Here is an 18891-nt window from a genome sequence, read left to right as displayed (position 1 = left end):
GTGCAGTGATGCAAACACAGGTCACTGTAGCCTCGACCTCCTGGGCACAAGCGATCCTCCTCCCTCAGCCTTCAGAGTAGCTAGGATCACAGCCACATAGCACCATGCCTGGATAATTTAAAAAAAATTTTTTGTCTCACATATTGCCCAGGTTGGTCTCAAACTCCTGGGTTCAAGTGATCCTCCTGCCTTGGCCTCCCAAAGTGCTGAGATTACAGGCATAAGCCACCACACCTGGCCAATAGGAAATTTTTAAGATGATACATTTAAGGAATTATATTCAGGAAGTATCTCATCTCTACCTGAACTGTCCCTACACAAGAAATTTGTGCTTTCATCTGGTCCCTCATTGTACCCACGTGTCACATAATATACCTCAGTTTGTATTTGGAGACATAGCTTCAGAACCTATCTGAATCACACCACATTTTGTTCCCATAATATCTTCATGGTGATCCTAGGCCAAAAGAAATAACAAACATTTCTATTTATTAAGCAGTTAGGTCCAAGCAGCTTAATAAATATTTATGTCCTGCTGGACACTACACAACTTCTCAAACTTTGAAATCACATTGGACACTACCACTCTCATTTCCTGATTTCACTGGTTTTCACACAGTACTCATGTTTTATCTCAGAAACCATTAAAAATCCATCTTTACAAATACATGACAACATCAAAATAAATGCAGTGAGATCTAACATCAAAACTGTTAATTACCTTGCACTAGTAGTTTTAGCAGTTCCCAACAGATGTCAAGTAATGCTGTACTTCCCTCAAAAACGTAAAATATCCCATTGGTACTCCTATGGCACCCCCAGGACATCTCTGCACAGTTTGGGCTCCTCAGGTATACAAGCTATCAGCGATGACTCTATTCTGAGAAAGAACAGGTGAAAAGCTAGTGACAGAAACTGAACAAGTAACAGATATGAGCAAGGGAGAAAAACAGAGTAAGGGACATAGAGGGAGAGCAAAAGCAAAGACAAGACAAGAGGCATGGGGGAGCAAGAGAGAGTAGCAAAGATAGAACAGAACACAGAGAAAACAATAAAGCAAGACAAAGACAGAAAGAAAGAAACAGACAGATGGTCAGGAAGAGACAGATGCATAGGGAAAGATGAATAAGGAGGGACAAAATGATGAACAGGGAGACAAATGGACAGGGAGAGAAAAACAGACCAAAAGGCAGGGGCAGGGAGAAACGGACTAACAGTGAAGGAGGAGAGACAATGATTGGGTAGGGAGACTGAAACAGGGGGCAAACGGGGGACACACGGGAGAGAGAGGATCAGAAAAAAAGTGAGACAGAATTAGGCAGACAGGAATGATAAAGAGGGAAGAGTGAGTCAGAGAGACAAGGCAACACTGTCAAAGAGGAAGACAGGCAAGGATAGATGCAGATATGAGGACTGAGAAGGAGTAGGCAAAAGGAAGAAACACTGAGTGAGACAGAGAGGAAGTGGGCACACATGCGAGAAGAAAGGAAAGGAGGCAAGAAGAAAAGGAACTCAAGAAAATCAGAAGAGGAAGGGGAAAGAAGCTCCCCCTCACATCACCCCAACCTTGGGGAACAGGGATTGCACTCATAAATTCATTACTTAAAGGCATGACCCCTACAGTCTACTAGTATATGAAAAAGAAGTACAAATTATCACAATAATTATTAAAGACACTGAGTTCCATATACTTCAGGGTTTTTTGGTCAGAGAAGAGACTCTCTCTTTGCATATTATTAGCAAATATAATCTATATTCTCTTACTTCAGATATTAATATTCTCATAGAATTTCATGGAGCCTTGTGAGCTTCCAAGAGTCTCTGCTCCAAGCATCCAATATAATATGCCAATAATTTGTTTTTCCTAGAAAGATATAATCACATAAAATTACATAGGAATCAATTTTAAAAGAATATTAAATTTGAATGCATTCTGTTTTTAGGACATACCAGCTACACATTTCCTTTCAAAGTGATATAAGACAAGCATTAATTTAGTTTTGGGTGGTTTTTTTAGCTGTTTATTGAAATTCCAAAACTAATAAAGGAAAAAGTACAGAGAATAATATTCTAAGCCCCAACATGTCCAATGCTGAGCTTCAACAATTATTAACATTTTGCCAGTGTCATCAACTGATGCCAATGTCATCAGTCACATTTTAACCATAAGAAATAAAATTCTAAATACACTTCCAACTTTTTTCTTTATTAGTTTCATAAATTTTTAAAATGCATTTTTATTTAATCATATTGGACTTTAAATAAATTACTGATAATCATTATGAAATTATCAAACATTTGACTAGTGTTTCCAGAATTAGAATCTCTGTTCTCAGATTCAATAAATCTATGTCTGTACATTTCCTTGGTATTTACATATCCCAGGTTTTCTATATATTTTACAAATGAAGATCATACAAAATCTGTTCCAGGAAAACAAAGTGTTACCACTGAATAGTCAGAATTATGTTGTAAAATTAAGTGGGAAAATACATTATAATCTAATTCAGCGATTCTCAAATGTTGCTGCACATTATCGTGACCCGAAGAGCTTTAAAACATACAGATCCGGCTGGGCACGGTGGTTCATGCCTGTAATCCCAGACTTTGGGAGGCCGAGCTGGGCGGATCACGAGGTCAGGAGATCGAGATGAGCCTGGCCAACATGGTGAAACCTCGCCTCTACTAAAAATACAAAAATTAGCCAGGTGTGGTGGTGGGCACCTGTAATCCTAGTTACTTGGGAGGCTGAGGCAGAAGAATCGCTTGAACCCAGGAGGTGGAGGTTGTGGTGAGCCAAGATTATGCCACTGCACTCCAGCCTGGGCGACAGAGTGAGACTCTGTCTGAAAAAAAAAAAAATACAGATGGTCAAGTCCCAAGATTCTGATTTAGTCAGCTTAAGGTGCATGCAGTCAGTTCAGATTTTTGTTTTTTAATGTTGCCCAGGTGATTCTAATGTGCAACCACAGTTATGAATCACTGATCTAGTCCTCTTCCTGCCAAATACAAAAATTCTCCCCAATGTCCCTATGTGGTAGCTACATAACATTCAATTCCAAAACTTACGACATCTCCAACAATTTTATTTGGGGGCAAATTGAACTATGTGAAAGTTCTAACATACCCACTGGTTCAAATTCTGTTTTATGTGGTCACATAAAATGATTCTAATTTTTGTTCATTATCAGTTATGAAGTATCCCCTAAGTACTCTATGTTAAACTTTTCTTCAACTATTATCTTTACAACAATTTTCAAACCCATTCCCATGTGGTGATGGCTCATTTCTAGAGAAGTTCAGTGATCCTTTTAAAAACACAGCACCTATAACCAATACCCAATACTCCAAAAAAGGACAAAAAAGGACAGTCTGATTAATGCTCTGCACAATAGTACTATCACCTTTTTGTTGTTGTTGTATAAAACTTAATACATAGCATTAATGTTTTTTAAAGTTGTATCTTATTACTGGCTCATACCAAAGAAACAGCTAAACCCTTAGATTATATTAATTGCAATCATGCTACCATTCTTCTATCCTACAGATTTTTTTAAACTTCATATCTATTCAATTCTATTAAATGTAACTACTGGGTTGGTGCAAAAGTAATTGCGGTTTTTGCCACAATGACAAAAAACACAATTACTTTTGTACCAACCTAATAGTAGTGTGCTAGAAAATGTTTCCTGGGGTGTTTTTAGGCAGGTTTGCCAATTTCTATAGTGTAAATACTCCCATTGTGGCCAATTTCAAGCTACCAGCAGTGAACACTGGGTTGAGAGGAGATAAAGACAATTATCATAATCTCGTGTGAGACAGTTCCAGCACACCACTAAATTTAATTCATCATTCTTAGCCAGAGTTTTCCATCACAGACTCTAAAAACATATTTTGAAAATAATATTTCCCAATCCACACCTAAGATTCTATGTAGGAGATATAGAGTGGGATCTGGGTATTTGCATATTTTTAACAATCCCCAGGTAGTTCTGAGGCACACGCTCAGAAAAAAAAACACTTTTGGCTGCCACTAATCTGTCAATACTCTTTGGTTATAAGTTGTTCAATCAACTCCAAATCCTCCTAACTATATTATCATTCATCTCGCATATTTTGATCCTCCACAAGAACAGGTTTTAAAACCTGTCATGACAGGTTTTAAAAAACAAATTTTATGCCCATGACATTCTCCTATTCAATTAAGAGAACTAACTTCAAAAGAAAATTAGGGCTAGGCATGGTGGCTCATGCCTGTAATCCCAGCACTTCAGGAGGCCAAAGTGGGCGTATTACCTGAGGTCAGGAGTTGGAGACCAGCCTGACCAACATAGTGAAACCCCTTCTCTACTAAAAATACAAAAATTAGCTGGGTATGGTGGCAGGCACCTGTAATCCCAGCTTTACTTGGGAAGCTGAGGCAGGAGAATCGCTTGAACCTGGGAGGCAGAGGTTGCAGTGAGCTGAGATTGTGCCACTACACTCCAGCCTGGATAACAAGAGTGAAACTCCGTCTCCAAAAAAAGGAAAAAGAAAATTATATGTGTTTGGCATGGCTTGCTTTTGTGAATCAATATGAGCTTCTAGAAGATGAGCAGATTACTGAATATTGAAAAATAATCCATTTAAGGAAGGTCCACTTCCAGGTCAGAAGGAGGACCTGAAGGCCAACTACCACCTATAAGTTAAACAAACAGAAAACTGAATAATATACCTAAGTCATTTGTTTCAAGGTAACAAATAGCTGCTGAAAGAGCAAAAACTAGAGGTAAAGGACCTAATTCCAGAGAGGGAAGAATCTTAGAGAGGTGAACTTACCTTCTGAAGACACTTAGCCTAGAACATTTACCAATTTGACAATCAGGTGTGAAGCCTAGAACCTGAAATTTATACCTGCAGAGGGCTGATGCTAAGAGCCAAAAATAAAGCAACAGAGATTTTAGCAGAGAAAAAAGCTTACACTTTTAAAAACTAGAAAAAGAAGGATAAATTAAACCCAAAGAGCACAGAGCAAGGAAATAATAGAGTGGAAATCAATAAAATACAACATAGGTAAACAATAAAGAAACGTGATGATACCAAAACAGGTTAGTTTGAAAAGATCACACAGGCTTGAAAATTAGACAACAAAAAAAATCTAAGGCCATGCGGTGGCTCATGTCTATAATCCTAGCACTCTGCGAGGCTGAGGCAGGAGGATCACTTGAGGCCAGGAGTTCAAGACCAGTCTGGGCAACACAGTGAGACCCATCACTACAAAAACAAACAAACAAACAAACAAACAAACAAACAAAAAACCAAAAAACTAGCCAGGCATGGTGGCACCCACTTGTATCACTTGTGCCCAGTAGTTTGAGGCTGCGCCACTGAACTCCAGCCTTGGCGACAGAGTGAGACCGACTCCAACAAACGAACGAAAAGAAACCAAAACGCTATAGCTGATATAGCCCGAAGTTTATCTGATTTATCTATTATATGATATTCCACTCTAGGGATTGTCCACTCCCTTGATGGCTACCTCCAAGAATTGAGAACCACATACAGAGCTCAAGAAGCTTTCATTAAAACAACTTCTCGGCCGGGCACGGTGAATGCCCTCCAGAAATTGAAAATCCGATCTTCAACACTGTCACGAATTATATGTGTAACACTGGGTAAACCAGCAGACAGCTCCCAGCTTTGGTTTCCTATGATGAAAAATAAGGCAATCTCTAAGACCCCTATCCATTCTAACATTCTATGAGTCCAGGATTCGTTATGGCATGGTCTGTCCACTGACAAATTTGCCTACTCTGGCCAACAGAGTTCTAGTGTGTCTAAACCCAGCAGGGTGATGCTCATAAATAAATACAAGATTCCTGAAGTAGTCTATTCAGTAAAGAAGTGTGAGATAATTACTTCCTTATTTCTGAACACTTTATTTACATTAATACTTTCATCAGATTAGATTATCTGGGGCTATATTACATTTAAACAACCATATACTTAGTAGTATCCAAACCAGGCACTTTGGATGCTACTAACTACAATTAACCAATACTGCCCTAAAAATCTTGTTCTCCCTTTTCCCTTATTTTCCTAAATGATTTTTTGGTATTAAGCAGAGAATTTGAGATTTTTCTTCATTAGCCCACATCTTAATATATTTAGGCTACCATCTTAGCTTCTTGGATTCTGACATTCCAGAATATCAGCTATTCTTTCCAGCTAATAAAGTAAATTGATTCTGAATCGCATACTACTGTATATCAGCATTCTCATCAAAAACACTGATTAAAATGCTCATTAAAATTGCCAAACAACAGAAAAGGGTTGCAACAGAAATATAGTTTCCAGTTAAAAAAAAAAAAGAAACTAGAAAAAGAGGAAATTAAACTCAAAGAAAGAAGGAAGAAAATAATAACAATCGAAGAGGAAATCAATTAAAAAGAAAACAGGGTCAGGTGTGGTGGCTCACACCTGTAATCTGAGCACTTTGGAAGGCCAAGGCAGGAGGATCCCTTGAGCCCAGGAGGTCAACACCAGGCTGGGCAACATAGTGAGACCCTGTCTCTACAAAAACTGGAAAACTTAGCTGGGCATGGTGGCATGCGTCTGTAGCCCCAATTATGCAGGAGGCTGAGATTGGAGGAATGCTTGAGCCCAGGAGGTTGAGGTTACAGTGTGCTATGATTGTGCCACTGCACTCCAGCCTGGGCAACAAGATGAGACAAGACAGACAGACAGACAGACACACAGACGAGAGAGAGACAGAAAGAGAGAGAGAGAATGAGAGAGAGAGAGAGAACAGAATGAGACAAAGAGAGAACAGAATGAGACAAAGAGAGAACAGGAAAAAAATCTGAGAGAAAAATCAAGAAAACAAGTGGCTGGTCCTTTGACTAAGACAGTAAAATTGATAAATCTCTAACCAGACTGATAATGATGATGCTAGAGGAGAAGGATGAGGAGGAGGAGGAAGGGGATGAAGACAACACAAATGGCCAGTATCAGGAATGTGAAAGTTGACAAGGTTATAGCTTCTATCACTATGTAAAGGATAATAAGGAAATATTATGAATAACTTTATGCCAATAAATTTGACAATTTAAATTAAATAGACAAATTCCTTGAAAGATACCAACTATCAAGAGTTCACTCAAGAAAAAACAGATAACCTAAACACTCCTATTAAAATCTTCCCATGAAGAAAGTTCCAGGCCCAGATGACTTTATTAGTGGATTCTACCAAACAGTTAAAAATAATAACATCAGATATATATAAACTCTTCCGCACTAATGAAAAGAACTCTTTCCACCTCCTTCTATGAGGTAAACATTACCCTGATACCAAAACAAGACAAAGACATTATAAGACTTCTAGAGAAAAATATCCCATATAAATATAGATGTAAAAATTCTAATACAATTTTAGCAAATCTAAGTCAACAATATATAAAAAGGATACGTAATGACAAAGTGGGGCTTATCCTAAGAAGGCAGGGTCAATTTAACATGTAAAAATCAATTTAATTCACCATATTAACAAACTAAAAGACAGAAGCTGTATGATCATCTCAATAAATATGAAAAAAGCACCTAACAAAGTGCAATGTCTACTTCTAATAAAAACTCATCAAAACGTGGGCAAAGGATATGAACCAACACTTCTCAAAAGAAGACATTCATACAGCCAACAGACACATGAAAAAATGCTCATCATCACTTGCCATCAGAGAAATGCAAATCAAAATCACAATGAGATACCATCTCATGCCAGTTAGAATGGCAATCATTAAAAAATCAGGAAACAACAGGTGCTGGAGAGGATATGGAGAAATAGGAACACTTTTACACTGTTGGTGGAACTGTAAACTAGTTCAACCATTGTGGAAAACAGTGTGGCGATTCCTCAAGGATCTAGAACTAGAAATACCATTTAACCCAGCCATCCCATTACTGCGGATATACCCAAAGGATTGTAAGTCATGCTGCTATAAAGACACATGCACACGTATGTTTATTGCGGCACTATTCACAATAGCAAAGACTTGGAATCAACCCAAATGTCCATCAGTGACAGACTGGATTAAGAAAATGTGGCACATATACACCATGGAATACTATGCAGCCATAAAAAAGGATGAGTTCACATCCTTTGTAGGGACATGGATGCAGCTAGAAACCATCATTCTCAGCAAACTATCGCAAGGACAGAAAACCAAACACCGCATGTTCTCACTCATAGGTGGGAATTGAACAATGAGATCCCTTGGACACAGGAAGGGGAACATCACACACCGGGTGCTATTGTGGGGAGGACGGGGAGGGATAGCACTAGGAGATATACCTAATGTAAATGACGGGTTGATGGGTGCAGCACACCAACATGGCACATGTATACATATGTAACAAACCTGCACGTTGTGCACATGTACCCTAGAACTTAAAGTATAATAAAAATAAAAATAAATAAAAATAAAAACTCTCAGCAAACAAGGGATGCCCATTCACACCACTTCTATCCAACATTGTGTTAGAGATTCAGCCCAGTGTAACCAGGCAAGTAAAATAAATAAAAAGGCACCCAGCTTGGAAAGGTAGAAGTAAAACTGTCTTTATTGGCAGATGACACGTGGTCTATATAGAAAATCTGATCAATCTATTTTTAAAAAGCTACTGAAACTAAAAAGTAAGTTTAGCAAACTTGCACAATACAAGATCACTATGTAAAAATCTTCATATATATAGTACTTCTGCATACTAGCAATGAACAATTGGAAACTGAAATGGAAAGAGAGTATCATTTGCAAGAGCATCAAAAAATACTGAATACTTAGAAATAAATCAGATTAAAGATGTGGAAAACTCATATACTACAAAACACTGCTGAGAAAAATTAAAGAAGACCAAAGGGAAATATATACCTTACTCTCAGGTTGAAAGATTAAATATTAAGCTGTCAGTTTTCCCCAAATTTATCTAGAGATTCAATAGAATCCCAATAAAAATCTTACCAGGCTTTTTTTTTATAGAAACGGATAGAGTATTCCAAAATACATAAGAAAATGCAAAGGACCTAGAATAGACAAAACTACTTTGGAAAAAAAAATAAATAAATAACAAAGCTAGAATAAGACCAATGTTAACTGATTTCAAGACTATTATTAAAGCTACAGTAATTAAGAAATAGACCTACATATACATGAACAACTGATTTATTTTATTTATTTATTTATTTATTTGAGACAGAGCTCCACTCTGTCGCCCAGGCTGGAGTGCAGTGGCACGATCTCGGTTCACTGCAACCTCTGCCTCCCAGGTTCAAGCGATTTTCCTGTCTCAGCCTCCCGAGTAGCTGGCACTACAGGCGTATGCCACTACACCCAGCTGATGTTTGTATTTTTAGTAGAAATGGGGTTATACCATATTGATCAGCCTGGTCTCGAACTCCTCACCTCAGGTGATCCACTGCCTCGGCCTCCCAAAGTGCTGGGATTACAGGTGTGAGCCACCGTGCCCAGCCTGATTTTTTGACAAATAAAATAGTCCCTTTAAACCATGGTTTCACTTTCCATGGTTTCAGTTACCATTGTCAACAGCTGTCTGAAAATATTAAACAGAAAATTCCAGAAATAAACAATTCATAAGTTTTAAACTGCATGTCATTCTGAATAGCAGTATGAAATCTCACACCATCCTGCTCCATATTGCCTGGGATGAGAATCATCCCTTCGTCTAGGGAACAACACTACCACCTCTTAGTCACTTAGTAGCCATCTCAGTTATCAGGCTATCACAGTACTTCAGTGCTTGTGTTCAAGTAACACTTATTTTACTTAATGGCCACAAACGGCAAGAGTAATGATGCTGACATACTGTTATAATTGTTGTATTTTATTACTGTTAGTCTCTTATTGTGCCTAACTGATAAATTAAACTTTATCGTATGTATGTATAAATGTATAGAAAAAATACTGTATATGTAATTTGGTACTATCCACAGTTTTAGGCATCCACTGGGGGTCTTGAAATGTATCCCCAGCAGATAAGGGGGAACTACTGCATACAAAAGCAATACAGTGGAGACAGGATGGTCTTTTCAACAAATGGTGTTAGAACAACTGATATGTGTATATAAAAAATGAACTTTGTTCCATGCCTCACACCACATACAAAAAATTAACTCAAAATGGACACAGATCTAAATGTAAAACCTAAAACTACAAAGCTGTTAGATGCAAACAGAGGAGAAAATCTTTGTGACCTTGAATTAGGCAAAGAATTATAAGATTTGACCAAAAGCATGATCCATAAAAGAACTGATAAATTGGACTACATCAAAATTCAAAAGTTCTACTTTTGAAAAATCTTTGCAAAATCTACATCTGATAAAGGTATTGTATCTAAAATATAAAAAGAACTCTCAAAACTCAAGAATAGGAGAAAAACCACCCAATTTTTTAAATAGGAAAAAGATTTGAATATTTTCCTAAAGATATACCAATGGCAAATAAACAATAGGAAAAGTCTCAATATCACTAGTCATTTGGAAAATGTAAATTAAAAGCCTAATGAGATAACACTACATTCCTATTCTAACGACTAAAATTAAATAGACTGACAATACCAAGTATTGGTGAAGACATAGGAAAAAAAATGGAACATTCACACATTCCAAGTGAACGTAAAATTGCACTGCTACTTCGGAATCTCAAAATAATTAGGTTGACTGAAAGAAGCCAGACAAACAAGAGTACATACTATATAAATACACATAAAACTTTGGAAAATGTAAACTGATAAACAATGAAAGAAAGCCAATCAGTGTTTGACTGAGAAGGGATAGAGTGAGACGGGGTGGGAAGGAGAGATTACAAAAAGGTATGATGAAACTCTTGGGGATGATGGATATGTTCACTATCTTGAGTGTGGTTATGGTTTCACCAGTGTATACAAATGTCATAACTTACCAAATTGCACACTTTAAATATATACAGTTTATTAAACGTCAATTATACTTCAAAAAAGCGGTTTAAAAAACTCACTAACCAGGAGAGATAAAAGTTGTTTTTCTTTAAAACTTTACATGCTTATGGCCAGGCACAGTGGCTCATGCCTGTAATCCCAGCACTTTGGGAGGCCGAGGAAGGTGTATTACCTGAGGTCAGGAGTTTGAGACCAGCCTGGCCAACATGGTGAAACCCCGTCTCTAGTAAAAATACAGAAATCAGCCGGGTGTGGTGGTGGGTGCCTGTAAAAGGAGCTACTCAGGAGACTGAGGCTGGGGAATTGCTTGACCCTGAGAGATGGAGGTTGCAGTGAGCCGAGATCATGCCACTGCACTCCAGCCTAGGAGACAGAGCGAGACTTGTCTCTGGAAAAAAACAAAAACAAAAACAAAAAAACTTTACATGCTTGTAAGACTACAGCTATCTGAAGATAAAGATTTAAACGGTGGCTCAAGCCTGTAATCCCAGCACTTTGGGAGGCCAAGGCGGGCGGATCACGAGGTCAGGAGATCGAGACCATCCTGGCTAACATGGTGAAACCCCATCTCTACTAAAAAATACAAAAAACTAGCCGGGCGAGGTGGCGGGCGCCTGTAGTCCCAGCTACTCGGGAGGCTGAGGCAGGAGAATGGTGGGAACCCGGGAGGCGGAGCTTGCAGTGAGCTGAGATCCGGGCACTGCACTCCAGCCTGGGCGACAGAGCGAGACTCCGTCTCAAAAAAAAAAAAAAAAAAAAAATTATCTTTTAAAAATGCAAATTAGACATTTCATTTTGGGAAAAATTTTTGTTAAAAAACAATATTTAATTTTACAACATATAAAATTAAACATTACCTTTAGGAAAGAGTTTGTAATTTTAGTTGCATATTTCAAATAAAACATCCATAAAAATATTTAAGGAAAGTCATAGGCAGAGTCACGTTTTCCTGTTCTTTTGAATATTTAGGGCTAAAAATAGAAGTCAGTTATGCCAGGAATATAGGTTAAAAAAAAATCACCTTGCAATAAAATCTCCACTAAAAAATTTCAGAACTAAATCTTCCAGAAATGTAAATTTACTGATAAAATTTTTCCTACCTTTTATTTATTGTGGTAAAATATATACAACATTAATTCTACCATTTTAACCAATATTAAGAGTACAATTCAATGGCATTAAGTACATTCATAATGTTGTGCAACCATCACCATTATTATCTCCAAAATTTTCATCACCTCAAACACACATAGTAAGGAATTACAAAGTGTTTATTAGACAAAACAAAAACAGGAAATTGAACATACTTCTTTAGATGCATTTTTGTAAATCACAGATGATATGAGAGTCAGATGCTACTATCCACAAAAACAGTAGGCAAAAACCACTGGCTATTGATTACATCCACCTGAAAATTCTGAAAACTCCTATTTGTAACAGATGTTCAATTAAACTTCCTTTTACTTATTAATCTAAAAACAGTATCATGCAGCTAATTGAAAATCATGTATCTATTTTTTCCAATTTTTTTATATTGGCCAAATATTGTGCCTAAATAGTCCATTCAGCTTTTCTAAATTCATTTGACCTAATTGTTTTATTTAAATTTCTTACTAGGCGTTCTAAAAGACCTCAATAAGAAATGCTAATTAGAAATATTACTGCCATCACCCTCACATCACTACTTCAGCACCAATACCACTACCTCCAAAAAGACAAAAAGAAACCATGAGAAAAATTACCAATGGATATTAAAGACCTCCACAACCATAATCAGGACCCTGAAGGGTCTCTTACTAAGAAATAAAAGTTAAAATATTTCTAAAATATTTTGCACAAAAGATTAGGATTTATGTTTACAACAAACAACACTTTTCTTCTACCAAGGTGTTTCCAATAAACATTCTGTAGGTTTTCTGGAGAGCTGCAGTAAAAACAAGAAAAAGAAAACTAAAATCAGGAAGCACAATCCTTCTAGGTTCACAACACACAACCTATAAACAGGAACAGGGGAGAATTAGGTCTGCCTATATTCCACAGCCCTATGCAGATACTGTTACGTAGGTACTTTAAAAAGGTAGAATCTCTCAAGTCCAAAGGACACCAGGGACAGGTCTAACTTGAAAAACAATTCCACTATTAAAATTAAACTACTGCACATCATTATATTCGTGTTCTCACTTATAAGTGGGAGCTAAATGATGAGAACACATGGACACATAAAGGGGAACAACACACACTGGGGCCTATCAGAGGGTGAAGGGTAGGAGAAGTGAGAGGATCAGGAAAAATAACTAATGGGTACTAGGCTCGGTACCTGGTTGATGAAATAATCTATACAACAAATCCCCGTGATGTAAACTTACCTATGTAACAAACCTGCACATGTAAGTTTGATTTAAAAATCTATCCTGGTTTTCTCACCATGTAACTATTCTTCCAACTACTATCAAGACAAAAATTCTATTCTGACAGTTATTTTTGTTGATTCTCCAAAATTAGAAATCTTAACTCTTAATATGAATAAGGATTGCTTTTTTAAAACACATATTTCTACAACTGATATCAACTGAAAAATTAGCTAGAAAAACATTTGCCAAAAAGTTACTTTATAGGAAATACTGTTTTCAGCTTAAATAAATTCCATTTAACAATGCTTCTGTGGGACTGGGCATGGTGGCTCACGCCTGTAATCCCAACACTTTGGGATGCCGAGGTGGGCAGATCATGAGGTCAGGAGTTCGAGACCAGCCTGGCCAACATGATAAAACCCTGTCTCTACTAAAAATAAAAAACATAAAAAATAGCCAGGCATGGTGGCTCGTGCCTGTAATCCCAGCTACTCAGGAGGCTGAGGCAGGAGAATTGCTTGAACCCAGAAGGCAGAGGTTGCAGTAAGCTGAGATCATGCCACTGTACTCCAGCCTGGGTGAGAGAGCAAAACTCTGTCTTGAAAAAAAAAAAAAGGCTTCTGTGTCCTGATAGATGTAGATATTGTAAAACAGTGAATGTACTAAATGCAATTAAAATGGTTAATTTTGTGTTACGTGAACTTTCATGTGAAAAAGATAATATTTCTATGCATATTCTGGGTCATATAGCTAATTAAAAATCATGCATCTATTTTTTCCAATACTCCTGAAGAAGGGAGCATATGGCTCTAATTGTTGCTGGCAGACACCTGGAAAATTCCAACATAAATAATGACACAGCCATGAGAATCATTTTAAAAAGCAGAGCTGGAAACTCAATGGTACCATACCTGAAGCCTGCATTCCTTAGACTTAATCAGTTCAAGATAGCACAAAGCCTATATTTTTATGGATACTTCTGAACCAGAACAAGGAACCCATGAAGGTCTCTAAATCCAGTCTGCATTAAACTAGTAACTCCAAATGTCAGAATACACTAGTCTACCAAATAAAGTCCAACTTTTTAAATTATTTAAGCCCCTTGGGAAGCTGGCTTTATCCATACAGCTAACTATTCTCCAGTAATAACCCTCCATGCTTCATTTCAAGTGTTCTACTAAATATTCCCTGAATGTCTTATAAATGTCCACTCTTCTGGTTTTGTCTTATGGCTTCTCTGTGCTTAGAAGGCCCTCTTCTAAGGCTATCTAAATGTTAACCGTGCTTCAAGATCCAGTTCAATTCCCTTTTTCAGTAGTAATTCCCTTAGTCATTCTCTTACTACTACTTTTAGGAGGATTCTTTCATGGCCATTGTGAATAAGCTGCTTCTGAGGATATCTACATAATATATTGTGTTATTTTTGTATTGTTAAAAATTCTTCTTTGCTGTAAATTTATTAACCTAATTTTTTTTGCCATGTCAAGAGTGAACCATATCATATTTTTCCTTAAGTGGAAATTACAGTCTTATAGAAAAATGACATATTGTTTGACTAACATGCTAGAGGATCCCACATAGAAAAAACAGGAATGGGAAAATAATAAATCTTACAATGTAAGTTATCTTATTTTGACGTATCCTTTAAAATTAACTATCTCATTTTCTTGTTGTAATGGCCAAAAGATTACTTTGTGAGGAATCTAATAAGAACATATTTTGGAACTGCACAGCAATTGTGGAACAAGAGGAAATTTGAAATATATTTAATCACACTACATTTCTAACACCTTGTTTCAGAGTACGTATAGACATCTCAACCTCACACAAAATTCATGTGCGTTAGGGTATTTGCAAAATTAACTGCATGTGATAATATACCAATATAAATTCAATTTCCTTTTCCAATTTCACTGATTGTACCTCTTATAGTAAACACATAGCTGGTCAACTTCTCATCAGGAAACACGAATTGGCACTCTGTTTCCAAGGTAATAAACAATCTTTTACCTTTCAACCTTCAACAAGAAAATGAAATTTTAATCAATACAGGTAGATCCCCCACCCCAACACCCTAATCCCAAAAAGTTATGCTTGTGGTTGCCAGGCCTAAGAGTATTACTCAAAGATTAAAATCATCACAGTTTATCTTTTCAGCTACAGTAGACACATTTTGTCAAATCCAAAGTGTACTTACTAAGAATTTAAGCTTTAAAGAATAAAGAATTGTATCCTTAAATATATATATACATTTATATTTATAAGAGTGTATATATGCATGCATTTCTATTCCATGAAACAGAAAGCCTGAAACAGTGAATAACCCAGTAGCAATGATACTTCCAAAGCAGTGTCCAGTATGTGGCGTCTAAAAGGAAGTAAGATTCCATGATTATGACTGAAAAAAAAAAAAAAAACAACAGTCCCTGGAAAACTGGCTGATTGGAGGTCCCAGGCTGGAAATACATATGATAAGTCTGGAAAATTCTGTCATATCAAATAGAAAAGAAGCTATAATAGGATACTAGGATTCTATCAAAAGGAATGAGAAAACAAACTGAATAGGCTCCCATTGGCCAAAGATGGGAATTTAATCATTAATAGGGATAAAACTGCATTGTACCAAATACATTGAAATATACAAATTGAATAAGACACTTAAAACGATTCACTGGTCATCTTTGGAAAATGTTAGAGAATCGACATTATTTTGAAAAAGATAAACAAAGGGAAATAATTAAGCATTTATGCTCTCTTTCCTATACAATCTGTATGTAAGAATAACCAAATAATTGACAAAGGGAAGTTTCCCTTTATAGAAGAATTCTGGCTAATAAACACAGGAGCGTTAGGATATCACTATTTTGTAAACCTTAATGAATTAAAAGATCTAGGGTTAGGCAATGATCATCAGTAGTAACAAAACAGATAGTCTGATTTTATATATATATATATCCCTCCTGATAGAAATACACTCCAGCACCTATAAAGTGTTCTTGAGAAAAAAACATATACACATTATATATAGTCAGAATGGAAACAAGCCTCTAGATTTAACGACAAATTTACAGTAAATAAAGAGAACAGAAACTATGCTAAGATGCACCACAGGAGTACAATCAGCAAAATCCAGACTCTAGGAGACAAAAACAAAAAAACCTGAATAAGCCAGTTTCTTCCATCAAAAAATAATAACAAAACTGTAAAAAGACAAACAAAAAATTCAAGAAAAAAAAGAGATGGAGTGGAAACCTATAAATTAGCTCTAACAAACAGAATTTTCTGTAATAACAGAAATAATCTGTACTGTCCAGTATGGTAGCCCCTAACCTCACGTCGCTACTGAGTACTCGATATATGGGTAGGGCAACTAAGGACCAGATGATTTCATTTCAGTTTTAATCAATGTAAATAGCTACATATAGCTAGTGCCTTCTGTACTGAATGGTGACATTATAGACCAATGAAAAATTAAGAGACCTACTAATCAATCACAATATATTGTATGACGAATCTTATTTGGGTCCCTATTCAAGCTAATAAATCTCAAAATACACATAAAACAATTAGGGGCCATGTTAAAAATCTGGGGGCATAAGGGGAGTCCTGCCCTCGTCCACCACTGCTGCCAGTAGCTGTGCCTGTCATCAGCATGACTGAGAATTGATCTGCCCTGCCTTCCATTGGTGCATTATGTGCATAATCAGGGGCCTGAGAAGAGGTCTACCCTGCTTACCATGGCCAGCACCTGCACACATCATCTGGGAGCCTAAGAACTGGGAATGACCCACCCCAACAGATGCTGGCACCCATATGCATTATCCAGAGGCCTGCAGATAGGTCTGCTCTGCCCACTGCTGACATACACATATGATGTCCAGGAACTGAAGACAAGCCCACTCCGCCCACCACCACCACTGCTTGAGTATGAGCGTGCCAACTACTGACCTGGTGACCCTGATCACTACTGCTGGCATCCATATATGCCATCCAGTGGCTTGGGTACATGTCCACCTTGCCCACCTTGCCCAGTGCCACCACCACTGGTGCCCAAGGACTAGTTGGTCTAGTGTTTTCATCCCTAGCAAAGCCTCAAAACAGCTTCACTAAAAAACACAGTCTAAGCCAATGAGAAACTCATAGATACCACTGACACTGATTAAAGCTAAATAAATAATTCAGAAACTACACTACTGCCCTACCCACAATCAAAACCAAAGCAACCTACCCAATCAACACTATAGTTATGCCTATAAGAAAAAGTCTTTCTCCAAGAAAGTCAATACATAAAATTGGAAGAAGTGACTGTTACATCAGAGGTGCAGACATCAGCATAAGGATGCAAGAAACATGAAAAAGCAAGAAAATATAAAGAAACACAAGTTCTCCAGGAAAAAAAAAAAATCCCAAAAAAGAGAAATTTATTAAATGCCTGAAAAATAATTCAAAATAATATTAAAGAAACTCAATGAGACACAAGAGAACATAGATAAACAATATAAAGAAATCAGGAAAACAATTCATGATCAGAATGAGAAAGTAACAAAAAGATACCATTTTTAAAAAATCAAACAAATCCTAGAACTGAAGAAGTCAGTGAATGAAATTAAAGATACAATCAAGAGCTTCAACAATAGACTAGATCAAGCAGAAGAAAGAATTTCTGAACTTGAAGACAAATACTTTTCAATAACCCAGTCAGTCCAAAAAAAAAGAAAGAAAGAATAAAAGAAACTAAAGAAAGCCTATGTGACATATGGGACACCATAAAGCAGATAAATATTCTAATTCTAGGACTCCCAGAAGGTGAAATGATGGATAAAGATATAAAAAGCCTATTTAACAAAATAATTGAAAACTCTCCAAGTCTTGCAAGAGATTTGGTTATCCAGATCCAGAAGCTCAAGAATTCCCAGATTCAACCCACAAAGGTCCTCCCCAAAGCATATTATAATCAAACTATCAAAAGTCGAAGAGAGAATTCTAAAAACATCAAGAGAAAATTGTCAAGTCACATATACAGTAGTTAACATCAGACTAACAGTAGATGTCTCACTACAAACCTTACAGTTCAGAAGACAATGAGATGACATATTCAAAGTGCTGGAAAGAAAAAAAAAATCCACCAGCCAAAATACTATGCCCAACAAAGCTATCCTTAAAAAATGAAGGAGAATTTTTTTTTCCAAATATGCAAAAACTGAGGGCATTCATTCATCACCACTAAACCAGTCCTAAAAGAAATACTTAAAGGAATTCTACATCTGAAAGCTAAAGAATAATATCTACCATCACGAAAACACACTAAAGTATAAAATTCACTGGTACAGCAGATACACAAACATGAGAAAGAAAATAGAAACAAATGTTGTCATTACAGGAAACCACCAAACCACATGATAAACAAGAACAGAATAAAAAAGCAAAGGATGTATAAAATTAACAGAAAACAATGAACAAAATTACAGGAACAAGTCCTCAACTATCAATAATAATCTTGAATGTAAATGGATTAAATTCCCCACTTAAAAGATATATACTAGCTGAATGGATTTTTTAAACATGATTCACC

General features: G+C 36.7%; 1 protein-coding gene across 3 annotated transcripts in view; it reads right to left on the bottom strand.

Annotated features, from left to right (window-relative positions):
- The window catches only part of LOC105484522 (xenotropic and polytropic retrovirus receptor 1), a 260929-nt gene that overhangs the window by 170870 nt on the left and 71168 nt on the right, over positions 1–18891 (bottom strand). Inside the window, exon 1 of one of the 3 annotated variants that reach the window (XM_011746238.3) lies at positions 722–865. The exons of the other annotated variants lie outside the window; for them this stretch is intronic. Within the exon in view, the coding sequence (XP_011744540.1) occupies positions 722–827 (106 nt within the window). The 5' untranslated portion in view covers positions 828–865. Of the gene's footprint in view, positions 1–721; positions 866–18891 lie in introns of those variants that run through there. 3 annotated transcript variants of the gene reach the window in all.

The sequence above is a fragment of the Macaca nemestrina genome, chromosome 1 (genome assembly GCF_043159975.1).
Source record: "Macaca nemestrina isolate mMacNem1 chromosome 1, mMacNem.hap1, whole genome shotgun sequence".
Lineage (NCBI taxonomy): Eukaryota > Metazoa > Chordata > Mammalia > Primates > Cercopithecidae > Macaca > Macaca nemestrina.
Note: the sequence above shows the minus strand (reverse complement) of the source record. Positions and strands in the feature narration are given on the sequence as shown.